Source organism: Cetorhinus maximus, chromosome 8 (assembly GCF_964194155.1).
Source record: "Cetorhinus maximus chromosome 8, sCetMax3.hap1.1, whole genome shotgun sequence".
Classification (NCBI taxonomy): domain Eukaryota; kingdom Metazoa; phylum Chordata; class Chondrichthyes; order Lamniformes; family Cetorhinidae; genus Cetorhinus; species Cetorhinus maximus.
This window is the reverse complement of record NC_135886.1, coordinates 130,079,994-130,106,828: the sequence shown is the minus strand read 5'-3', so window position 1 is coordinate 130,106,828 and position 26,835 is coordinate 130,079,994. Positions and strand designations below refer to the sequence as shown.

The window sequence follows — 26,835 nt, the reverse complement described above, 5'->3', positions numbered from 1 at the left end:
CAGCAACTCACCAAGCCTCCTTAGGCAGCACCTTTCAAACCCATGACCGCTACCATCCAGAAGAAGGAGGGCAGCAGACACATGGGAACACCACCACCTGGAAGTTCCCCTCCAAGCCACTCACCATCCTGACTTGGAAATATATCACTGTTCCTTCACTGTTGCTGGGTCAAAATCCTGGAACTTCCTTTCTAACAGCACTGTGGGTCTACCTACACCATATGGACTGCAGCGGTTCAAGAAGGCAGCTCACCAACACCTTCTCAATGGCAATTAGGGGTTTGCAATAAATGCTGACCAAGCTAGCAACGCCCACATCCTGTAAATGATTTTTTAAAATCCCTTGATCTTTTTAACATGTAGAAACATATCGATCTCAGGCTTGAACATAATGACTGAGCCTCCACAGCCCCTGGGGCAGGGAATTCCAAAGACTCACCCCCTCTGAGTGAAGAAATTCCCCCTCATCTCAGTCCTAAGTGGCCTGCCCCTTATTCTGAGACTGTCCCCCCTGGTCCTAGACCCCCAGCCAAGGGAAACAGCCTTCCTGCATCCACCCTGTTGAGCCCTGTAAGAATTTTGTATGTTTGAACGAGATCACCTCTCATTCTTCTAACCTCCAGAGAATAAAGGCCCAGTCTATTTAATCTTTCCTCCTAGGACAATGCCTCCATCCCTGGAATTAATTTAGTGAACCTTTGTTGCACTCCCTCTATGGCAAGTATAGATTTCCTTAGGTAAGGAGACCAAAACTGCACATAATACTCCAGTTGAAGTCTCACCAAGGCTCTGTACAATTACAGTAAGACATCTTTACTCCTACATTCAAATTCCCTTGTAATAAAGTCCACATACCATTTGCCTTAAATACTTGCTGTACCTGCATGTTAGCTCTCAGTGACTCCTGAACAGTTCAACATTTCCCAGACTCTCACCAGTTAATACTCTGTATTTCTGTTTTTCCTACCAAAGTGGATAACCTCACATTCCTCCACATTGTATTCCATCTGCCAAATTTTTGCCCACTCACTTAGCCTCTCCAAATCCCCTTGAAGCGTCTTTGCATCCTCTTCACAACTCACACTTCCCTAAATTTTGTGTCATCTGCAAACTTGGAAATATTACATTTAATCCCCACATCCAAATCATTGATGTAGATTGTGAATAGCTGGGGCCCAAGCACTGATTCTTGCTGCACTCCACTATCCACAGCCTGCCAACCTGAGAAAGACCCATTTATTCCTACTCTGTTTTCTGCCTGTTAACCAATTCTCAATTCATGCCAGTATATTACCCCCAACCCCACGTGCTCTAATTTTGTTTACTAACCCCTTGTTTGGGACCTCATCAAAAGCTTTCTGAAAATTTAAATATACCACATCTTCCAGTTCCCCCTTATCTATTCTGCTAGTTACATCCTCAAAAAATTAATAGGTTTGTTAAACATGATTTATCTTTCATAAATCCATGTTGTCTCTGCCCAATCCTACCATTATTTTCTAAACGTCCTGTTATCACATCCTTTATTACAGATTCTAGGCTAACAGGTCTGTAGTTCCCCGTTTTCTCTCTCCCTCCTTTCTTAAATATTGGGGTTACCTTTGCTACCTTCCAATCTGCAGGAACCATTCCAGAGTCTATAGAATTTTGAAAGTTGGTTTAATATTAAGTTATAATAAATTAAATATTAGGTTATATTAAGTCTACAACACAGAAACATTCAGGTCAACTGGTCTATGAGCTATCCCACCTTTTTATACCCCAATTGGCATATCCTGTTCTTTGTTCCCTTATTTGGTTATATAGTGTCACCTTAAATAATATTTGAGTTAACTATTCCTTGTGGTAGTGAGTTCCACATTATTAGTGACCTCTAGTTTTTGAATCCCCTAAACGTGGAGATATCTCTCTACATCTACCCTCTCAAAGCCCGTCATAATTTTATAGATATCTACACTGATCTTTCAGCTTTCTCCTACAATAAGGTAAACAATATTAAGTGGCTCTGTCATGATGTTGGCCTTGTTAAATCAGCTATGACTTATATGCCTTTAATGTGACATTTCACATAACTGACACAGTATTCTCTTCAACACAGAGAAGACAAGTCCACAGAGACACAAAGAGAGCTGAGAGACTCTCTAATGTAGTGAGCAAATTAATGTTACCATCAAAATCTCATCAGATATCATTAACATTTGAAGTTTAACAGATCTCCATCATAACTATGTTATCATCTCTGCCTCAGTAAGACACTGGCAAACATTCCATTCGAATGGCCTGTTGTAAATTTTATTCTAAATGCCCCCTTCGTAGCAATAATCCAAAGGTCATGCCCCCTCCTTACAGATTCACCAGCAGACACACATTTTCAGTGTTTACTTTTTCATTACTCATTCAATATATGAAAAAAAATCAGAATTTTGAAAAACCCACAATTGTTTGAGCTTTTTTCTGTAACTTCTCACTTTTTATCATCCTAGTGAATTTGCTCCAATGGCTGGTATCCTTTCCTAATGGGGAATCTAGGCCTGCACACACCACTCAACTGTGGCCTCATCAATATCTTGTACAAATCCTCCATTACATCCTTGCTTTGAATTCAATGTCCTACATACAAGGGCAATCAAAATAGAATTAGTTATAATGGCAAAAGAAATGTAACCCGATTACATTAAAAGGTGTCATCTTTTGGATCAGATACTAAACCAAGGACCTGAAACTAACCCTGCAGGTACATCACTATGCTGTGTAAATGGCACAGTGAAGGGTTCTCCTGGGATGTATAAATGCTATTCTAGTGTCCTATGATGTAACCGCTACAAAGTCACAAAAAAGGAATGAAACCAGATGGGCCAACCAGCATCGACCTAGACACCAAAAACGACAACGACAATCTCAGCCCTGTCGACCCTGCAAAGTCCTCCTTACTAACATCTGGGGGCTAGTGCCAAAATTGGGAGAGCTGTCTCATAGACTAGTCAAGCAACAGCCTGACATAGTCATCCTCACGGAATCAGACCTTACAGGTAATGTCCCAGACACCACCATCACCATCCCTGGGTATGACCTCTCCCACCGACAGGACAGACCCAACAGAGGTGGTGGCACAGTGGTATACGGTCGGGAGGGAGTTGCCCTAGGAGTCCTCAACATCGACTCCGGATGCCATGAAGTCTCATGGCATCAGGTCAAACACGGGCAAGGAACCCTCCTGCTGATTACCACATACCACACTCCCTCAGCTGATGAACCAGTGTTCCTTCATGTTGAACATCACTTGGAGGAAGCACTGAGGGTGGCAAGGGTGCAGAATGTACTCTGAGTGGGGGACTTCAATGTCCATCACCAAGAGTGGCCCAGTAGCACCGCCGAGTACTAAAGGACATAGCTGCTAGACTGGGACTGCAGCAGGTGGTGAGGGAACCAACAAGAGGGAAAAACATACTTGACCTCATCCTCACCAACCTGCCTGCCGCAGATGCATCTGTCCATGACAGTATCAATAGGAGTGACCACCGCACACTCATTGTGGAGACAAAGTCCCACCTGCACATTGAGGATACCCTCCATTGTGTTGTGTGGCACTACCACCGTGCTAAATGGGATAGATTTTGAATAGATCTAGTAACTCAAGACTGGGCATCCATGAGGCACTGCGGGCCATCAGCAGCAGCAGAATCGTACTCAAACACAATCTGTAACCTTATTGCCCGGCAGATCCCCCACTCTACCTTTACCATCAAACCAGGGGATCAACCCTAGTTCAATGAAGAGTGCAGGAGGGCATGCCAGGAGCAGCACCAGGCATACCTAAAAATAAAATGTCAATCTGGTGAAGCTATAACACTGGACCACATGCGTGCCAAACAGCATAAGCAGCAAAGGACAGACAGAGTTAAGCGATCCCACAATCAATGGGTCAGATCTAAGCTCTGCAGTCCTGCCACATCCAGTCGTGAATGGTGGTGGACAATTAAATAAGTTACTGGAAGAAGAGGCTCCACAAACACCCCCATCCTCAATGAAGGAGGAGCCCAGCACAACAATGCAAAAGATAAAGCTGAAACATTTGCTACAATCTTCAGCCAGAAGTGCTGAATGGATGATCCATCTTGGCCTCCTCCGGAGGTCCCTAGCATCACAGATACCAATTCGATTCATTCTAATTCGATATCAAGGAACGGCTGAAGAGACTGGATACTGCAAAGGCTATGGGCCATGACAATATTCCGGCAATAGTACTGAAGACTTGTGCTTCAGAACTTGCAGTGCCCCTAGCCAAGCTGTTACAGTATAGCTACAACAATGGCATCTACCCGGCTATGTGGAAAATTGTTCAGGTATATCCTGTACACAAAAATCAGGACAAATCCAACCCGGCCAATTATCGCCCCATCAGTCTACTCTCCATCATCAGTAAAGTAATGGAAGGGGTCATTAACAGTGCTATCAAGCAGCACTTGCTTAGCAATAACCTGCTTATGACGCTCAGTTTGGGTTCCGCAAGGGCCACTCAGCTCCTGACCTCATTACAGCCTTGGTTCAAACGTGGACAAAAGAGCTGAACTCCCGAGGTGAGGTGAGAGTGACTGCCCTTGACATCAAGGTCGCATTTAACAGTTTGGCATCAAGGAGCCCCAGCAAAACTGGAGTCAATGGGAATCAGAGGGAAAACTCTCCACTGGTTGGAGTGATATCTAGCACAAAGGAAAATGGTTGTGGTTGTTGGAGGTCAGTCATCTCAGCTCCAGGATGTCTCTGCAGGAGTTCCTCAGGGTAGTGTCCTTGGCCCAACCATCTTCAGCTGCTTAATCAATAACCTTCCACCATTAGGTCAGAAGTGGGGATGTTTGCTGATGATTGCACGATGTTCAGCACCATTCGCGACTCCTCAGATACCGAAGCAGTCCATGTCCAAACGCAGCAAGACCTGGACAATATCCAGGATTGGGCTGACAAGTGGCAAGTAACATTTGCGCCACACAAGTGTCAGGCAATGGCCATCTCCAACAAGAGAGAATTCAACCATCACCCCTTGATGTGCAATGGCATTACCTTCACTGAATCTCCCACTATCAACAAACCCATGACCGCTACCATCCAGAAGAAGGAGGGCATAAGTTTCTCATTAAGGTGGTGACGACTGCATCAAGTCCTTTGATGCAACATTTGCGCTGTTCCCAGAGTGCACGGATACAGGGTTTACCGCTGACCCTTCCAAAGATTAGGACCTGGTGAATCATGAGGGTTGAAGGTGCAATTTCGAATGCTGAACTTGCACTCGATGTTACTGGTTGTAAAGGCCTTTCAGTGCACTGGCATGGCGCTAAGGGACAGAAGGAATGTGGCTGTGTCCCGTTGCCTGCACCTTACTCCTCCTGGAATCTCGTGGCTGAGGAAGCGATGGCAGTGGTGGTCAGTGCCAATGCCCTGCAAACGAGGACAGTCACCCAGTACTGCAACAGAATGAATGGCCTCGCCCGTTCCGCCAGGGTAAGCCACTCTTCTCATCATTCTCAATTCACACACTCACAAACCCATCACGGATCTACTGGGATCTCACACCTCAAGGGGCAACACCAATAACTCTCACACACACCCTCACATCTCCATCAGACTCTCAGCGTCTGGAGCTCACATCCTCAGCCCGTCCATGTCTCCGCTCACCACAAAAACATTCCATGCAGTGCCATGTATCCTGCTCACGCTCTCTCCATCTATTTTCATGCAGGAGCAGCCTACTCATAGCAGCAGGGACAGATCTCAGACCAGGGGGTGGAATGGCCCACATTAGAACCCTCACTCACTTTGAAGAGTGTGCCATCACACTGACTGGTGAGGATGTGGACTGTGCCCGAGGTGATAGTGAGGTCGGCAGCGAACACCCTCATGAGGATCCTGCACTGCATCATCCCTCTCTCAACACAACTGTGAGTGCTCTCTCTCCTGCTTTTGACTCTGCTGCCATGCACTAATTGCCTCTACTTTGGTTCACAGGGAGCTCTGCCAAGCGACTGACACCCTCAGCCAGCCAGCCCCTCAGCTTCCTCTAGGTCCTCACCTCCAGCCAAGAGGACACATCCTCCATTGAAGAGCTGGAAATAAGCAGCCTGGAAAACCCATCACAGCGTTTACCCACACCCTGCACCAGCGCAGAGACACACCTTAGTGGGACCTAGATCTAGGGCAGGCTTGGATTCACAATCTGATGGTCACCGGGGACAGGTGTCTACAGCAGGAGGAGGCAGGTTTGTGCGAGCTCTCTGGCACTCGGTGGACTGCATGGGAAGAGGCATCTGTGGGGTCCGAGTCAGATGACGAGCCTCTGGATTCGGCCTTCCAACTCATCCTGGAGAGTTAGCAGAAGGCAGGGGAACATCATGCAGGGCTGTTGGAAGCCCTCAGCAGAGCTGCAAGCAAGTCAGAGGAGTGTGTCCGCCTGCTCTCTGATGAAGTGGTGCCCACATGTGCGTGTATGGAGCTCTCCATGGGGAGGATGGCAGGCGTCATGGAAAGCCTGGTCCAGCAGGACGTGGAGATGCGCACAGACCTGCCATGGGTGAGTTCCTGCAACTGGGCACCTCAACGTCCCTCCAGGTGCTCCTTCCCCTCAAGAAGTCAGGTCGGGGCCCCTGGGCACCCGAAGGGAGGAGGAGCAGCAGCTGGACACCCCTGGGTCATCCACTTAGGAACCACCCTCGCTTTCTCTTCTGATACCGTCGAACCCTCACCCTCCCACCCTACGGGCTTACTCTGTCCCTGGTCATTCTCACCATTCCCTCGTACCATGCCCACTCTCATTTGCTCCCCAGGAAGCAGGCATGACTCATCAGAGCCCTCCCTTGCACTTTCACCTGGACATCCCCCCATCCCGACCCTTTACCCCCCTCGGAACCCCTCCCCCCTGCCTCCGCTGGACTTCGCCTCCCTTTTGGCCTACCCCGCTGCTCTGGACTCCTCCCCGCCCTCCCCCCACCCTCAATTAGTCCTTCTCCCTTCCTAATTCTTTCCTCCACCCTTACTCCCTCCCCTCTCAGCATTCCTTCCTCCCCCGGACTCCCTCCCCACCCTGGACACCCTCCCCTCTCTGCGCTCCTTCCGTCCCCCCAGACTTCCTCCCCTCTCTGCCCTCCTTCCTCCCGCGCTGGACTCCCTCCCCTCCCCTGACTCCTTCCTCCCCCTGGACTCTCTCCCCTCACTGCACTCCTTCCTTCCCCCGGACCCCCTCCCCTTTCCACACTCCTTCCTCCCTCTGGACTGACTCCCCTCTCTGCACTCCTGCTTCCCCACGGACTCCCTCCCATCTCCACACCCCTTTCTCCCCCCTGAACTCCCTCTCTCCACACTCCTTCCTCCCCTCAGACTGTCTCCACTCTCTGCACTTCTTCCTGAGATGAGGAGAAATTTCTTCACCCAGAGAGTGGTGAGCCTGTGGAATTCGCTACCACAGAAAGTAGTTGAGGCCAAAGCATTGTATGTTTTCAAGAAGGAGTTAGATATAGCTCTTGGGGCGAAAGGGATCAAAGGATATGGAGAGAAAGCGGGAGCAGGCTATTGAGTTGGATGATCAGCCATGATCGTGATGAATGGCAGAGCAGGCTTGAAGGGCCGAATGGCCTACTCCTGGTTTCTATGTTCCTCTCCCGGACTCCCTCCCCTCTCCACACTCTTTCCTCCCCCCGGAATCTCTCCCCTCTCTGCACCCCTTCCTCCCACCCAGACTCCCTTCACTCTTCACACTCCTCCACTCCGCCGGACTCTCTTCCCTCACTCCACTCCTTCCTCCCCCCGGACTCCCTCCCCTCTCCGCACTCCTTCCTCCCTCTGGACTGACTCACCTCTCCGTACTCGTTTCCTCCCTCCAGACACCTTCCCTTACTCCTTCCACCCCCCCTTACACCTGCCTCCCCAGTTGCCGTATTTCCCCCCATTACCCCCTCCTCCCCTCGTACTATCCCCCCAAACTCACCCCCGACCCTTTATTTTCCGCTCCTCCCAACCTCACCCCCCCTGCTACCTTCATTCCCCCTCTCCCAACCTCACCCCTGACATCTTCATTCCCTCCCAACCTCGCCCCTCTGACACCTTCGTTTCCCCCTCCCAAACTCACCCCCCACCACCTTCATTCCCAACCTCATCCTTTGTCCACCAACACCTCTTCCTCTGTTAGTCGATCCTCGGCCTTCCTCTCCTACCCCCCGGTACATCTTCCTCTCCCAGACACAGCTGGAACTTCCTCTCCACCCGCTCGGCCATCATCTGTTGTAAGCAGAGCCTCAAAGGTGACTTTCCAACTTCAGTGCACTGATTCGCAGCAGAGCCATGTCCATAAGAATCCACCCAGCAATGCCATGGACATTCCTCCAGGATCCCGCTGCTGTCGGGCTCCAGCATCATCTTCTCCTCGGATGTCCGCGATGTGAGCAAGGCCCTGGTGGTGAGTCCTGAGTTCTGCACATCACACTTGTCAAGACGTGTTCTACACTGGCGTGTTTTCCCGCTGACGTGGGCAGATGATCCAGTGTTGGGGGGGCGGGGTGGGGGGAGGGTCAGGGGTGGGGAATGATTCCAGCGGGCTGGCTTTATAATGATATGCTGATGTACTACAATGAGGTTCCCGACGTCCGATGGCAGGAAACACGACCCGCCATTGATGAGCTGAGCGGACGATCACAAACTGGTTTCACGAGGTTGTGAAACCGATTTCTAACCTTCTCACCATATTGTCCACTCATGCCCCTGAGCGCGCCCAACACCAGTGGGCACAGAAAATTCTGTCCACTGATGCTGTCCTCCCACAGCACGGAGACTCCCGCTGTGAGCAGACTAACCCTAAACACGAGGCACCCACTGTGGGCAGACCAACCCTACAGTCCCACCAGAGAAGCGTCTCACTTGCATTGCTGAGAACCCGGAGCAGTGCTGTTGTAGGTAGGATTTTAATGTTACTTTCACCTCGAAGCCACGAGCGAAGTGAGGGTGGACAGTTCCACGCCACTTATATCCGGCTGTGATTTAGAGCGGTCTAATCTCCTGCCGACGTGGCACATAATTGGGAGGAATGGGATTCAGGCGAGTAGCATTTTTAATGAGTATTCATGACATGGTAATCCATGCAAACGGGGTTCCCGACATGGATCAGCAGGAAACCCAACCCACCTTCAGCCCAGCCCGAAAGTGGCGAGGGCAAAATTCTGATATAATTTCCTGCCGGCACCTTTCCGATTTTTGGCCTCTCTCTGAATTCTCCGCTCCCGCCCACTGCAGGGACCGGAACTTCTGCGCTTTAACTCCGTTTCCCTCCATAGGTGGGGCTGAAGTGTGTGTTCTTCCCTTGGTGGGTTTGGTGGCACGGGGGCATTTAATCGAGCATCTAAGGGTGGGCGGCAGGGATCCCGCCACCTTCCTACCTCCACCCCAATTAAATCTGTGGCAGGGAGCCTGTGGATGGTCTTCCAGCCCCCGTTGCCAATTGAAGCCCTTAAGTGGGCAATTAATGCCTCATCCCTCCACCATTGGTCTTAATCCAGGGGCAGGCAGGGAGCTTGCAGTGCAGGGACCACGACAAGCAATCAGCCTCCGAGGTTGGGGGTGTGCGCAGGAGGATTGTCCTCATGTTCAAAATGCACTCAGCGCCTGATTGAGGCGCCTGGCATCAGGAAGGAGGGATCCCACTGAGAGCCACCCCCCTTCCCTTGCGGCCGGCCTCCCTCCCCACCGTTCCCCCACATGTCCTCCCACGCCCCCCCTCCCACACCCAGCTGCCGCCGCCATCACTTGCCTGTGCCCACGGGCGCTTCCTTGATCCGAGGCCTCAGATGGGTGTAGTGCTGGCCACCAGCCATCGTTTGTGCAGAAGAGCCGCCGGCCTTTGATTGGCTGGCAGCTCTTGGTGGGCGGGTCTTCCACCCATGTGTCCTTGATCCTGGGGGAAAAGCCTGCTGCTGGCTTAAGTGCCTGAGTGGCAGGCCTTCCCAGACAGAGGCAACACTGGGGTCTCATCTGCTCTTCAGCTGGTGACCAAGACCCCCCCCCCCGAGACACCCCATTGCCACCATAAGATTCCACCCATGCTGTGTGACCTCCTGAGTATTTCCAGCATTTTCTGTTTTTATTTCAGATTTCCTGCATCTGCAGTATTTTGCTTTTGACTTTGGGAAAGATTAGCTGGGAGAGGAAGAGAAAAGGAAATTCATCCATAAGCAGCCTTGTGGGAACAGCAATGTAGTGGTTATGGTACTCGACTACAAACCCAGTGACCATGAGTTCAAATCTCACTACGGCAAGTCACATTGAGGTACAGCAATAGATGACATGGACCAGAAAGGTCCCCCATTATACATCTGGTCCAGTCATGGAATTGGATAGCATGGGCACTTGTACTTGACCTCGCTGCTCTCAATCTCGGCTGGGGAGCTATCATCCAGGGTTCCTGTGCTTGAATGCTCTCCAGTGTTACTGCTATTAAAATTGGTCCATGTACATATGAAAACACATATGAATTAGGAGTGGGAGTAGGCCACTCGACCCCTTGAGCCTGTTCTGCCATTCAATAAGATCATGGCAGATGCGATTGTGGCCTCAACTCCACATTCTGCCTACCCCAATAACCCTTGACTCCCTTGTTAATCAAGAATCTACCTCTGCCTTAAAAATCTTCATTGACCTGCCTTGCACTGCTCTCTAGTAGAGAGTTCCACAGACTCACGATCCTCAGGGAAAAAAATTTCTGCTTACCTCCATCATAAATGGGAGACCCCTTATTTTGTTTTTAAACTGTGTCCCCTAGTTCTAGGCTCTTTCACAAGGGGAAGCATCCTTAAAGTATCTTCCGTGTTAAGTCCCCTCAGGATTTATATGTTTCAATAAGATCGCCTCTCATTCTTCTAAAAATGAGTGCTAGGTTAGATATTGCAGCCCCCAGTCAGGCTGATATAAAGAAAGCCATTTAAAAAAATTCATTCATGGGATGTGGGTGTCGCTGGCATTTATTGCCCATCCCTAATTGCCCTTGTTCAGAGGGCATAAGCACCAAAACAATTGCTGCTGTACCAGCAGGTGACTGGCTTCAGAAGCAGAGAACGGCAAAGGAAGAAAACCAAACAAAAGGAAGATGAACAAGTGCTGCTTGGAGTGACTCATTCTCTGAATATCCCTCCCTCTCTCTAGGGAAGTACTTAGCCTCCACACATATCTCCCACTGATCGCAAAGTCCTTGTAGGGAATTGTCATAAGTGCGCACAGAAATAGATTAAAACGAAAGGTAGGAACCAAACTGAAGAAATAGGGATAAAAGAGGTCTGTACACATGAGTGAAAATTTCTAGGTTTGTTATCTTTGAATCACAGTAAAGAGCAATATTTATCACTCAGAAGTGCCAACACAGTAACAATGCTAAGCCAGTATTGGCAAACATACCTCTGCATTGTAATCATCTGAAGGATATGGAGTACCGCTAGAGTAATACTGACATCTCCCTGCATGGAAAGGTTTGATATCCTGTCACAAAAGAAGATAGCATTACTCTTTCAAATTTTCCAATGCAGCCGAGATCTGCTTTACATTCTGCACTTAAAACAGACAAGATTTTGGAGAACAAATTTGATTCACCCCTTTTTAGCAATTGTATCAAAGCTTAAAACTTCTATTTGAACCAGTTAGAAAGTCTAATCATGTAGCGTAAAAGATTTACACAGGGTAATAGGGCATTTTTCTATATGTACTGACTGTTCACAGTTGATGTGAATACCTGGAAATTTGGGGCACTAACCATTCTAAGGGAAGATGGTAGTGTGGTGGCAATGTCACTGGACTAGTATTCTTGAGGCTCAAGCTAATGGTCTCGGGACATGAGCTCAAATCCCATCACCAAGGTAGCTGGTGGATTCAATGAATAAATTCTCGAATTGAGAGCCAGTCTCAGTAGTGGTGACCATGAAACGATCATCGATTGTTGTAAAAACCCATCTGGTTCAATAATGCCCTTTAGGGAAGGAAATCTGCCACCCTTACCTGGTCTGGCCTACATGTGACTCCAGACCCACAGCAACGTGGTTGACTCTTAACTACCCTCTGAAATGACCTAGCAAGCCACTCAGTTCAAGGACAATTATGGATGGGCAACAATTGCTGGCTCTGCCAGCGATGCCCACAACCCATGAAAGAATCCCTCAGAATCACCACAGGTCAGGATCCTCCATGTCGCGATGGCTGTGAGTGAGCATGAAGACTGTTGCTTATGGTTGGCGAAAATTTTCAAGATCTGGAAACCCCGTCCGCAATGTTCGGCGTCATTCATTAAATCTGCTGCAGCAGTTACAACAGAAAGCAGCAGAAGGGGAAGAGATGATCGTGATCCAGCATGAACTGGGGGGTGGGGTAGGAAGCAAAAGATGGTAGAGGCTTATTGGCTTCAGCTGGGCGTAGGGTGCTGAGGAAGTGACAGGTTGAATTGGGCAGAGTGGGAGGAAGAGAAGGCAAAGGGGGAGAAGAGTGTCAATATAGAACCATAGAACACTACAGCACAGAAAACAGGCCATTCAGCCCTTCTAGTCTGTGCCGAAATATTATTCCGCTAGTCCCATTGACCTGCACCTAGTCCATAACCCTCCAGACCTCTCCCATCCATGTATCTATCTAATTTATTCTTAAAGCTTAAGAGTGAGCCCGCATTTACCATGTCAGATGTTAGCTTGTTCCACACTCTCACCACTCTCTGAGTGAAGAAGTTCCCCCTAAACCTTTCCCCTTTCACCCTAAAGCCATGTCCTCTCGTGTTTATTTCTCCTAATCTAAGTGGAAAGAGCCTACTCGCATTTACTCTGTCTATACCCCTCACAATTTTGTAAACTTCTATCAAATCTCCCTCATTCTTCTACACTCCAAGGAATAAAGTCCTAACCTGTTTAATCTTTCCCTGTAACTCAACTCCTTAAGACCCGGCAACATCCTAGTAAATCTTCTCTGCACTTTCTCAATCTTACTGATATCCTTCCTGTAGTTAGGCGACCAGAACTGCACACAATACTCCAAAGTTGGCCTCACCAATGTCTTATACAACCTCACCATAACATCCCAAATCCTATACTCAATACATTGATTTATGAAGGCCAGTATGCCAAAAGCTTTCTTTACAACCCTGTCTACCCGTGACGCCACTTTCAGGGAATTATGTATCTGAACTCCCAGATCCCTTTGTTCCTCCGCACTCCTCAGTGCCCTACCATTTACTGTGTATGTCCTACCTTGGTTTGACCTTCCAAAATGTAACACCTCACACTTTTCCACATTAAATTCCATCTGCCATTTTCTGGCCCATTTTTCCAGTTGGTCCAGATCTCTCTGCAAGCTTTGAAAGCCTTCCCCGCTGTCCACAACGCCTCCAATCTTAGTGTCATCAGCAAACTTGCTGATCCAATTCACCACATTATCATCCAAATCATTGACATAGACAACAAACAACAATGGTCCCAGTACAGATCCCTGAGGCACACCACTAGTCACAGGCCTCCAGTCTGAGAAGCAATCATCCACTACCACTCTCTGTCTTCTCCCACACAGCCAATTTCGAATCCAGTTTACAGCCTCTCCATGGATACCAAGTATCTGAACCTTCTGAACTAACCTCCCATGTGGGACCTTGTCAAAGGCCTTACTAAAGTCCATGTAGATAATATCCACAGCCTTTCCTTCATCTACTTTCTTGGTAACCTCCTCGAAAAACTCTACAAGCTTCGTTAAACACGACCTACCACGCACAAAGCCATGCTGACCAAATAATTATATATCCGATCTCTCAGAACACCTTCCAATAATTTACCTACTACTGACGTCAGGCTCACTGGCCTGTAATTACTTGGTTTACTTTTGGAGCCTTTTTTAAACAACGGAACAACATGAGCTACCCTCCAATCCTCCGGCACCTCACCCGTGGCTAAGGACATTTTAAATATTTCTGCCAGGGCCCCTGCAATTTCTACACTAGTCTCCCTCAAGGTCCGAGGGAATATCATGTCAGGCCCGGGGGATTTATCTACCTTTATTTGCTGTAAGGCAGCAAGCACCTCCTCCTCTTTAATCTCTATATGTTCCATGAAACTACTGCTTGTTTCCCTTCCTTCCTTATACACTATGCCAGTTTCCTGAGTAAATACTGATGCAAAAACACTGTTTAAGATCTCCCCCTTATGAACTAGGGTGGATGGAGGATGAGGGATAGGAAAGCGAAGGGCTCTCTAAACTGGACATAGATTGGAGGGGATAAACAGTGACCCTGATATTAACTGAGGAGGAGGGTTTTCAGATCATAAACACAAAAGTACAGGTTCCAAGGACGTCCTTCAAAAGAAAAGAACAACAACAACAATCCTGGACATTTTACAAATATTTCAACAGGCTTACCTTCTCAATTGCCCCCAGCCCATCAATACTTGGGGGGAGGGGGTGAATAAAGAGAAAGATTTGCATGTGCATAGCATCTTTCACATCCTCAAGATATCTCAAAGCACTTTACAGCCAATGAAGTACTTTTGAAGCGTAGTCACTGTTGTAATATAGAAATCTACAGCAACATACACAGCAAGATCCCACAAACAGTGTTGTGATAATGGCCAGATCACCTCTGCTTTGCGCTGTTGCTTGAGGGATAAATTTATTGACCAGAAAAATGCTGATAACTCCCTTGCTCTTCTTGGCCATCTTTTACACCTCGACACCCTCAGTACTGCACAGGAGCGTTAACCTTGGTTTTTGTGCTCATGGCTCTGTGGAATAGGACTTGAACTCAGAACCCTTTGACTCAAGAGGCGAGAGCGCAACCAACTGATCCACGGCTGACGTGTCAGTTAAAGTTCCCCCATTCTCTCCGAAGTGGGTTCATCCGGGTAGAATTCCTTTATGAACCACATGGGGTGAGGCAAGGTTAATTGTTGGAATGATTCTTTTAGAAAGCTGGGTCTGTTTGGGTTGCTGAAAATCCAAAAGCTGCTTTAATTTTCCCCATCATTTAAACTACAAACCTCTTAACCATGAAGAATAAAGGTGTTTAAAATGACCAGAATACACCACAATGGTCAAGAATGGAGAATGGGAACCTCATATACAAATTGATAGCTGCAGCATTACAGCCAGTACTGGCTACAAAACAACTCTGCGCTGTTGAAAATATTTCTTCTCCAGAAATAGCAATTTTTGGGTGAAAGAAGAAAAAGCAATTAATAAAATTAGACAATTGTCCCCTCCTTTTTCAGATGTTAGATAAAATGATGTCCATTTTTTAATCAAGCATTCCAAAATACTGGAGAATAGAGTCGAGTGTCAAAAATGACAAGGTTTCGGAGGGTGAAACGTGCTGCACGATACCCCACACACACACACACACACACACACACACACACACACGCAAAAAAAATGCACCTTGAACACTTCAGGCTTTTTTTTGTGATGTTGGGTTTATTACCTCCAAGAGAGAAAGAACATTTGAGTATACAGTAACAACAGTTTAGGCTCCAGCTGAATCCAGCAGTTTTCACAGGACGTAAGCTTAAATTTAAGGCTGGCTCTAGAGTCTTCTGGCTCTTTTGAAACTGGTCGGCTCTCGAGTTAATTTTAGATCGGCATTTACAATTTCCACTTTTTACACCCAGCACCCCCTGGCCCAGTGCAGCTCAGCTTAGATGCAGGCAGTTAACACCCTCTGTACACAATGCCACAATGCAGCTGAAATCCAAACTCAGGGCTGGATCCTCTATGGCACTGGTACAGTCGTTGTCATTCCAGCCAGATTGTTAATTTAGCACGATTTAGGAACTGGATTGAGATTTATACAATTTGCTTTTGCACTGGATCTTTCCTACCTAAAGAAGGAGCTATCCCATCCAGGAGGCTTAGCCTTAAAGTTAGAGCTAGGTCATTAAGGGGTTATGTCAGGAGGTGTTTCTTCACACAAAGGATGGTGAAAATCTGGAACTCTTTCCCCCTCCAGAAAGCTATTGAGGCTGGTGGGGGGGTCAACCTAAAACTTTAAAACCAAGCTTGGTGGATGTTGGTTAGGCAAGGGTGTTAAGAGTTACAGAACCAAGGCCTGGGGGTGCAGGGTGTGGTGGTTGTGTGGATGGAGTAAAGAGACAGATCAGCTATGATCTAATTAAATGGCTGAACAGGTCCCATCAGTGAGATGACTGGATTCCAGCCTAGGCCCCAAAATCCAGTTTACAAAATCCGCTGTATCACTCAGCGAATACACTATGGCCTCTTAGATAATATGTCATTTTGCCAGGGCAATGAAGGATGGAAAATAAACAGTGTCCTTGCCAGAATGAATAGCAGGATTAATAAATTAAGCAGCAATGCCTCGATAAGCAGGTTGAATCCAAAATAAAACAGAGTCTGTGAAAGCTGTAAGCTATGTTTGTTCCTCAGGGAATAAAAAAAAAACATGGTCCACTATGTAAATATGTTTCAGTTCAGTGCAAGATTAAGTGATGTCTGTAGTCAAAATGACAAGCTAAGCAGATGCATCTGAATGCAGTGATCAGTGTAAATAGTTACCAGCTATTTCATTGCAATGTTGGAGGATTGGTGTTATTACTGATAACTTGCATAGAATTTGTAGAACATGAAAAGGCCATTCAGCCCAACAGGGTTATGGTAGTTTAGGCTCCACATCAGCTTCCTCCCACCTTACTTAGTCTCACACTATCAATTTACTCCTTTGTTACGATCCCAGCTGATATTACCACTGAGACAAGCCTGATCCTAGGGTGGAACCCGGCTTGATAGATCCTAACTTTTATTTTTTTGTTTAGATATGTGGAGTGCAGCAACTGAACAGAATCACAGAAGTCAGCTGATGAACTTTTAACAAAAGAATAAAACATTTATTAAACAAGAAAAGATAAACTATATTACAATGCTCCTTCACCCACAACTATACATTTACAGATATAAACAGCTTTGTAAGGATAACACAAGTTACAAAAGCTATCTTATCCTCACATATCCACAGTAAGTACATCATCCATGTAAACCAATAGTCAACTGTGGTCAGACCCACCACACTGTGAAACCAAATGACAGATGCTATGGATCACTCCTTAACTCTCCCCGCCACCAGCCCTGGTGCTCGTCACCATGACCCAACCGGTCTCACTGAATGCCGTCTTTCACACAAGGGTTTCCAATCTCCACTCTGAAAGAACTCACTTTGGAATCTTCTCCCAAACCGACGCTTTCTCTCAGACACCTTCCACAAGGGTTCACCTCCAGTGTTTCAAACTCTCCTTCCGATGTTCCTCTCCCCTGGGTCACCACATGCATTCAAGCTTTCTTCCACACTCTCTCACCAACTCAGCCATCAACAGTACACCACTGCTTCACATGGCTACAACAAAGAGTTACAGACCTGCAGCTGTCTCTTTGGACCTTCTGACTTCTCACAAGCCGTTCTCACCTTAAATCTGCTTTCCTGTAGCATTCGTCTCTTTAAGCATGAAGCTTGGAGCCTTTCTCTGCTCTTCACTCTTAACCTCACTTAATAGGACCTTTTCCAGGTTCCTGTCCTTCCTTTGACTAGAAAGTCTGCTTGGGATCTTTCCTGTCCCACTCACACAGAATCACAGTGCAGAAGAGGCCCTTCGGCCCATCGAGTCTGCATCGACATGTGAGAAACACCTGACCTACCTACCTAATCCCATTTACCAGCACTTAGCCCATAGCCTTGAATGTTATGATGTGCCAAGTGCTCATCCAGGTACTTTTTAAAGGATGTGAGGGAACCCGCCTCCACCACCCTCCCAGGCAGTGCATTCCAGACCGTCACCACCCTCTGGGTAAAAATGTTTTTCCTCACATCCCCCCTAAACCTCTTGCCCCTCACCTTGAACTTATGTCCCCTCGTGACTGACCCTTCAACTAAGGGGAACAGCTGCTCCCTATCCACCCTGTCCATGCCCCTCATAATCTTGTACACCTCGATCAGGTCGCTCCTCAGTCTTCTCTGCTCCAATGAAAACAACCCAAGTCTATCCAACCTCTCTTCATAACTTAAATGTTTCGTCCCAGGCAACATCCTGGTGAATCTCCTCTGCATCCACTCCAGTGCAATCACATCCTTCCTAAAATGTGGCAACCAGAACTGCACACAGTACTCCAGCTGTGGCCTCGCTAAGGTTCTATACAACTCCAACATGACCTCCCTACTTTTGTAATCTATGCCTCGATTGATAAAGGCAAGTGTCCCATATGCCTTTTTCACCACCCCACTAACATGGACACACATGACAAGGTCCCTTTGTTCCTCAGAACTTCCTAGTGTCATGCCGTTCATTGAATACTTCCTTGTCAAATTACTCCTTCCAAAGTGTATCACCTCACACTTTTCAGGGTTAAATTCCATCTGCCACTTATCTGCCCATTTGACCATCCCGTTTATATCTTCCTGTAGCCCAAGACACTCAACCTCACTGTTAACGACCCAGCCAATCATCCACAAACTTACTAATCCTACCCCCCACATAGTCATCTATGTCGTTTGTATAAATGATGAATAATAGGGGACCCAGCACAGATCCCTGTGGTATGCCATTGGACACTGGCTTCCAGTCACTAAAGCATCCTTCTGTCATCACCCTCTGTCTCCTACAACTAAGCCAATTTTGAATCCACCTTATCAAATTACCCTGTATCCCATGTGCATTTGCCTTCTTTATAAGTCTCCCATGTGGGACCTTGTCAAAGGCTTTGCTGAAGTCGATATAAACTACATCAACTGCACTACCCTCATCTACACATCTGGTCACCTCCTCAAAAAATGTAATCAAATTTGTTAGGCATTACCTCCCTCTGACAAAGCCATGCTGACTATCCCTGATCAAACCTTGCCTCTTCAAGTGGAGATAGGTTCTCTCCTTCAGCATTTTCTCCAATAGTTTCCCTACCACTGACGTGAGATTCACTGGCCTGTAGTTCCCTGACTTATCTCTACAACCCTTCTTAAATAGCAGAACCACATTAGCTGTTCTCCAGTCCTCTGGCACCTCCCCCGTGGCCAGAGAGGAATTAAAAATTTGGGTCAGAGCCCCTGCAATCTCCTCCCTTGCCTCCCTCAGCAGTCTGGGATACAAATCATCCGGACCTGTCCACTTTTAAGCCTGCCAACACCTCCAATATCTTGTCACTCCCTGTATCAATGTGCTTAAGAACCTTGCAGTCTCTCTCCCCGAGTTCGATACCTTTATCCTCATTCTTTTGGGTGAAGACAGATGTGAAGTATTCATTCAGCACTCTAGGGATGTCATCTGGCTCCAGCCATAGATTGCGCCCTTGGTCCCTAATGGGCCCTACTCTTTCCCTGGTTATCCTCTTCCCATTGATATACTTCTAGAATATCTTGGGATTTTCCCTACTTTTACCAGCCAGAGCTTTCTCATATCCCCTCTTTGCTCTCCTAATTGCTTTCTTAAGCTCCACCCTGCACTTTCTGTACTCCACTAATGCCTCCGCTGATTAGCTTCCCTTGTACCTAAAAGCCTCTCTTTTCCTTCTCATCGTAACCTGAATATCTCTCGTCATCCATGGTTCTCTGGGCTTGTCACTCCTTCCTATCACCCTAGAGGGAACATGTTGAGCCTGTACCCTCCCCATTTCCTTTTTGAACACCCCCCACTGCTCCTCTGTAGATTTCCCCACAAGTAGCTGTTGCCAGTCTACCTTGGCCAGATCCTGCCTTATTTTACTAAAATCCACTCTCCTCCAATCCAAAACATTGGATTTGGAGACTTTCTTCTTTAGCTTGGGACTTGCTGTCTGTCCCTTTGCTCCAGTCTCTCTCTGGGAGCTGCTTTCAAACAACTTTGGAACTGGTTGAGCCTTCTAAGTTGCTAATGCTTGGCAGCTGCTCCCAACTGAACTCAAAACTGCTGGTGTGCCTGCGTGTGTGCGTGCCTCCCTCCCTCTCTGGTCCCCTGTTGCTAGACAACAGCATAGTTTTTTTTTCTACGCGTGTTTGCTTAACTTCTCTTAGAGTCGTAAAACTTATTAGAAATGCAGGCACCTTTTAAGATGAAACTAAAACTCAACTTGACCTTTTCTTAACACACACATACAAAAATACAAATCAAACTTAAACTTTAAAGCTAAAACTCATTCCTAACACCCACAAATGTAAATATATTTAAACTGTCTCTATTTCCTAACACCTTGAAGTAATAAGGTTTGCAATATTACATGACAGATGTCCCAGACTTATTAAGTACATAATTGCACTACACTTAACAACAGCACTTAAAACAAAACCTTGCAAGCTTCAGCCAGAGAAGTGGAATGTGGTAAACTTCTGAGCTCGGTTCTACAGGTTGGTCAGAACTTGAACGAATTATGAAATATCTGTTCCAATAGCCTTTTTAAAAATACCTTTTCCACCTCTTCTAAATGATAAGCCATACGTTTCTGCATTGCCTAATACATCTCTATAATTTTACTGAACTTGACCCTTATTAAAAACATCAGTTTTAACAAGTTCTTTTTAAAAGGACTGGTATAGCACCCCAGTTTTCTTTTTTAGTTAGGCGCTCATCTTCAAGGCTTCAAAGGCCTTCCAATGAATGAACAGAAGAAGCTTTTCTGCTTGTACATAGTAACGGGTATGTATTTTAATTAGGTTTGTCCAACCTCACCATTGCTTTAGAGTCAGTATTAACTCAAGAGTTTAGTGGTTATCACATCTAAAATTGACTTATAGTCAACACTTAGCAGGCAAAGCTGATGGTCACTGTTAGTGCAAACAAAAAGAAAACAGTAGCAGACTTCAGATAGTCGGATTAACTATTTCCTTGCAACACATAAATACATAATAGAAAGGCACTGGACTGTAGTTACTAATGCCTCAGGCCATTGGATTGCAGCTATAATCATAATGGATCTCAAATTTCTCTGTGTGCTGTTGAACAAACAGTCAGGCAAAACATGATAAGAATTTAATTTCAAGTTGTCAGGAATGGGAGACAGTTTAAGTAAATTATATTTGTACTTGTGGGTGTTAGGAATGAGTTTTAGCTTTAAGTTTAAGTAAGTTATATGTTTTATTTGTGGGTTAAAAGGGTGAAACCTGAGTGTTAGTTTCACTTTAAACCAATGCCTGCAAGTCTGTGGGTTTGTGTGTATACCTGTATTTTTAATGAGGTTTTATGACTCGAACTAGAAAAACTGGGCTGTTGCCTAGCCCACAGACATAGGGAGAAACAGAACAGCAGTTTTTGAGTTCAGCTGGTGATTATGCTGTAAGGCGAAGGAAACAGTTTAAGTCTCTCTCTAGCTGGACATACTAGCAGTATGAAAAATAAATCTAAGTATCTCAGACAAGTTTCTCTAAAGTTAAAGTAATAATGTCGAGTGAGTTCTGGGTCTCAAGGGAGATACCAAGTTGTCAATAGTCTACTGGGAGAGGGAGCTGCAGGGAGCAGGTCTAAAGGAAAAGGAGGAAGGTCCCAAAGAAGACCTTTAACTTAATTCAAAGGACAAGAACAGGAATCTGGAACAAGATCCTGTTCAGAAGTGAAAGCAAGGAGCAGAAAGGAAGGCTCCAAATTTAGAGAAAGAAAGCTGCAGGAAGCAGATTCAAGACAAAATGAGCTTGCAAGAAGCCAGAAGATCAGCGGAGACAAAGGTTGGTGACTCCTTACTATGGGCATGTGAAGCAGTAGTGTTCTGTTGGCATAGCTGAGTATCTGAGAGAGAATGCGTGGAAGGCAATGCTTGAATGCACATGGCGATCCAGGGAGAGGAACATTGGAAGGAGAGTTTGATACCCTGGAGGTGGACTTTTGTGGAAGGCATCCAAGAGAAAGCATCATTTGGAAGAAGGTTCCAAAGTGGGTTCTCCAAGAGTGGAGATTGGAAACCTTCGTGTGCAAGATGGAGTTCAGTGATAAAAGCAAAATACTGTGGATGCTGGAAATCTGAAACAAAAACAGAAAATGCTGGAAAAACTCAGCAGGTCTAGCAGCATCTGCAGAGACAGAAACAGAGTTAACATTTCAAGTTCATATGACCCTTCTTCAGTGAGTCTGGTTGACTTATGGTGTAACAAGCATCTGGGGGGAGTTGATGAAAGTCCATACAATCTGTTTAGGGTGATATCTGTCACTTGGTTTCAGAGAGTGGCGTGCCTGACCACAGGTAACCTATTGGTTTACATGGACTGTGTACTCACTGTGAACATGAGAGTATAAGATAACTTGTAACTTATGTTATCCTTATGAATCTGTATATATTTGTAAAGGTATAATGGTGGGTGAAGGAGTATTGTAATATAGCTCATCTTTTCTTGTCTAACAAATGGTTTTCTTTTGTTAAAATTCTTTTGTTAAATGTTCATCAGTTAACTCTTGTGACTCTGTTCAGTAGCCTCCCTCCAGGTTTCTAAACAAAAAATAAAAGTTAGGATCTATCAAGCCGGGTTCCACCCTGGGATCAGACTTGTTCAGTAGTTGTCCAGTTCAGCTGAGATCATAAGAAAGAACAGATTTCAAGCAATTGGAACATTAGCCAGATTGGAAGGAATTGTGCAAACATAAATTAATATCTTTATGTAAGGCACAACAAACACCCATGAGCTCACTCTTCAACCAGGACAAATTAGATCTGGTCCTAGCAGAAACTTCCGAAGATGCAAAGTCAGCTTATTAATTTTAAAAACCAAAAAGACTGAAACGTTTGAAACAAGATAAGCATTATTATTATAACTCTGCTGTTGTTTGGTGAACAGACCACTACCTTGTTGAGGCTGAATGCCAATTCTCAGCTGCCTCCCTCAGACCAGTGGTCTGATGGCATAGTGATATTGTTGCTAGACTAGTAATATTAACTAATAATCACTAGTAATCCAGAGGCCCAGGGTAATGCTCTGGGGACCCAGGTTCCAATCCTGCCACGGCAGATGGCAGAATTTGAATTCAATAAAAATCTGGAATTAAAAGGCTAATGATGACCATGAAACGATTGTTGTAAAGACCCATTTGGTTCACTATTGCCCTTTAGGGAAATCTGCTGTCCTTACCTGGTCTGGCCTACATGTGACTCCAGACCCCACAGCAATGTGATTGACTCTGGAATGCTATCTGAAATGGCCTAGCAAGCAACTCAGTTGTATCAAACCACGACAAAGTCACAAAAAGGAATGAATCCAGATGGACCACCTGGCATTGACTTAGGCACCGAAAACGACAACAGCAAACTCAGCCCTGTCCTCCTTACTAACATCTGGGGGCTGGTGCCAAAATTGGGAGAGCTGTCTCACCGACAACTCTCATAGTCATTCTCACAGAATCACACATTACAGATAATATCCCAGACATCACCATCCCTGGGTATGTTCTATCCCGCCGGCAGGACAGACCCAGCAAAAGTGGCGGCGCAGTCAGGAGGGAGTTGCCCTAGGAGTTCTCAACATTGACTCCGGATCCCATGAAGTCTCATGAGGTCAAACATGGGCAAGGAAACCACCTACCGTCCCCCCGCCCTCCCTCAGCTGATGAATCCGTGCTCCTCCATGTTGAACACCACTTGGAGGAAGCACTGAGGGTGGAAAGGGCACAGAATGTACTCTGGGTGTGGGAGTTCAATGTCCATCACCAAGACTGGCTTGGTAGCACCACTACTGACCGAGCTGGCCGAGTCCTAAAGGACATAACTGTTAGACTGGGTCTGCGGCAGGTGGTGAGGGAACCAACATAAGGGAAAAACATACTTGACCTCATCCTCACCAACATGCCTGCCGCAGATGCATCTGTCCATGACAGTATCAGGAGGAGTGACCACCACACAGTCCCACCTTAACACAATGGAGAGTATCCTCAATGTGATGTGGCACTACCACCGTGCTAACTGGGAAAGATTTCGAACAGATCTAGCAACTCAAGATTGGGCATCCATGAGGCGCTGTGGGCCATCAGCAGCAGCAGAATTGTACTCAGGCACAATCTGTAACCTCATGGCCTGGCATATACCCCACTCTTACCATTAGAGAGAGAGAGAGAGAGACTCTACCATTACCATCAAGCCAAGGGATCAACCCTGGTTCAATGAAGAGTGCAGGAGGCCAGGAGCAGCACAAGGTATACCTAAAAATGAGGTGTCAACCTGGTGAAGCTATAACACTGGACTACATGCATGCCAAACAGCATAAGCAGCAAGTGACTGACAGAACTAAGCGATCCCACAATCAATGGATCAGATCTAAGCTCTGCAGTCCCGACACATCCAGTTGTGAATGGTGGTGGACAATTAAACAACTCACTGGAGGAGGAGGCTCCACAAATATCCCCATCCTCAATGATGGGGGAGCCCAGCACATCAGTGCAAAAGATAAGGCTTAAGTACTTGCTGTAATCTTCAACCAGAAGTGTCGAGTGGATGATCCATCTTGGCCTCCTTCGGAGATCCCCAGCATCACAGATGCCAGTCTTCAGCCAATTCGATTCACTATAAGTGATATCAAGAAACGGCTGAAGGCATTGGATAATGCAAAGGCTGTGGGCCCTGACAATATTCCGGCAATAGTACTGAAGACTTGTGCTCCAGAACTGGCCGCGCCCCTAGCCAAGTTGTTTCAGTACAGGTACAACACTGGCATGTGGAAAATTTCCCAGGTATGTCCTGTACACAAAAAGCAGGACAAATCCAACCCGGCCAATTACTGCCCCATCAGTCTACTCTCAATCATCAGTAAAGTAACGGAAGGGGTCATCAACAGTGCTACCAAGCAGCACTTGCTTAGCAATAACCTGCTTACGACGTCCAGTTTGGGTTCTGCCAGGGCCACTCAGCTCCTAACCTCATTACAGCCTTGGTTCAAACATGGACAAAAGAGTTGAACTCCCGAGGTGAGGTGTAAATGACTGCCCTTGACATCAAGGCCATATTTGACTGAGTGTAGCATCAAGGAGCCCTTGCAAAACTGGAGTCAATGGGAGTCGGGGGGAGAACTCTCTGCTGGTTGGAGTCATACCTAACACAAAGGAAGATGGTTGTGGTTGTTGGAGGTCAGTCATCTCAGCTCCAGGACATCACTGCAGGAGTTCCTCAGGGCAGTGTCCTAGGCCCAACCATCTTCAGCTGCTCCATCAGTGACCTTCCTTCCATCATAAGGTCAGAAGTGGGGATGTTCACTGATGATTGCACAATGTTCAGCACCATTCGCGACTCCTCAGATACTGAAGCAGTCCGTGTCTAAATGCAGGCAATATCCAGGCTTGGGCTGACAAGTAGTAAGTAACATTCACGCCACATAAATGTCAGGCAATGACCATCTCCAACAAGAGAGAATCTAATCATCATCCCTTGACGTTCAATGGCATTACCATCACTGAATCCCCCGCTATCAACATCCTTGGCATTACCATTGACCAGAAACTGAACTGGACCAGCCATTTAAATACTGTGGCTACAAGAGCAGGTCAGAGGCTCGGAATCATGTGACGAGTAACTCACCTCCTGAATCCCCAAAGCCTGTCCACCATCTACAAGGCAAAAGTCAGAAATGTGATGGAATACTCCCTATTTGCCTGGATGAGTGCAGCTCTCACAACACTCAAGAAGCTTGGCACAGTCCAGGGTAAAGCAGCCCGCTTGATTGGCACCCCATCCGCAAACATTCACTCCCTGCACCACCGACGCACAGTAGCAGCAGTGTGTACCATCTACAAGATGCACTGCAGGAATTCACCAAGGCTCCTTAGACAGCAACTTCCAAACCCACAACCACTACCATCTAGAATAATAAGGGCAGCAGATAGATGGGAACACCACCACCTGGAAGTTCCCCTCTAAGTCACTCCCCATCCTGACTTGGAAATATATCGCTGTTCCTTCACTGTCGCTGGGGTCAAAACCCTGGAACTCCCTTCCTAACAGCACTGTGGGTGTTCCTACACCACATGGACTGCAGCGGTTCAAGAAGACAGCTCACCACCACCTTCTCAAGGGCAACTAGGGATGGGCAATAAATGCTGGTGCAGCCAGCGAAGCCCACATCCCATGAATGAATAATTAAAAAAACAATCAAACATAAAACCCAGACTGTCACTGACCTCCTCTCCTCTGGGCACCTTCCTTCCATCTCCTCGAACCTTATAATCCCTGAACCCAAACAAGTCCACCTCTACCTTCTTCCCAAGATCCACAAACAAGACGGCCATGGTAGACACATCATTTAAACCTGTTATTATCCCAATGAACCACACTTCTTCCTATCTCAATTCTTTCTTCCTCCCCAACCAACATCCTCGACTCTTTAATAGTTCATAGTTTCTTGGCCCTGCCTGTTTCCTTTTCATCACAGACGCCAGTCCCTTTACACCTCATTCGCTCTTCACTTCCTCCAAATAAAAGGTGTTGCAATGGGAACCCATAAGAGTCTTAGCTATGGCTGTCTTTTTATCAGATTCTTTGTCCCAGGCCTACTCAGGTCCCACCCCTCACCCCTTTTGTCCGTACGTTGCTGGCATTGGTGCTGCATCCTGCTCTCACCCTTCACTGAAAAATTTCATTAGCTCTGCTTCCAATTCCTACCCCAACCTCACTCCTCTCACCTTCATCTGCAATGCTTCTCTTCCCTTCCTCAACCTCTCCATCTCATTTCCAGGGATAGGCTGTCAGCCAACAGAGACTTTAAGCCCACAGACTCTCAGAGCTACCTTCATTTCAGTTCCTCCCACTCCGCTTTCTGCATGGACTCTATTCCAGTTTCCCTGTCGCATCTGTTCTGATGATGCCACCTTGCATACCCAGTGTTTCCAATATGTCTTCAATTTTACTGAGCTGTGGTGTGATTTAGCA

General features: G+C 46.6%; 1 protein-coding gene across 2 annotated transcripts in view; it reads right to left on the bottom strand.

The window, feature by feature from the left end:
* The window catches only part of tmem255a (transmembrane protein 255A), a 116,662-nt gene that overhangs the window by 52,995 nt on the left and 36,832 nt on the right, over window positions 1–26,835 (bottom strand). For both annotated transcript variants that reach the window (XM_078547624.1, XM_078547626.1), the window contains one exon: window positions 11,422–11,502. In XM_078547624.1, the coding sequence (XP_078403750.1) occupies window positions 11,422–11,502 (81 nt within the window). The remainder of the gene's footprint in view (window positions 1–11,421; window positions 11,503–26,835) is intronic.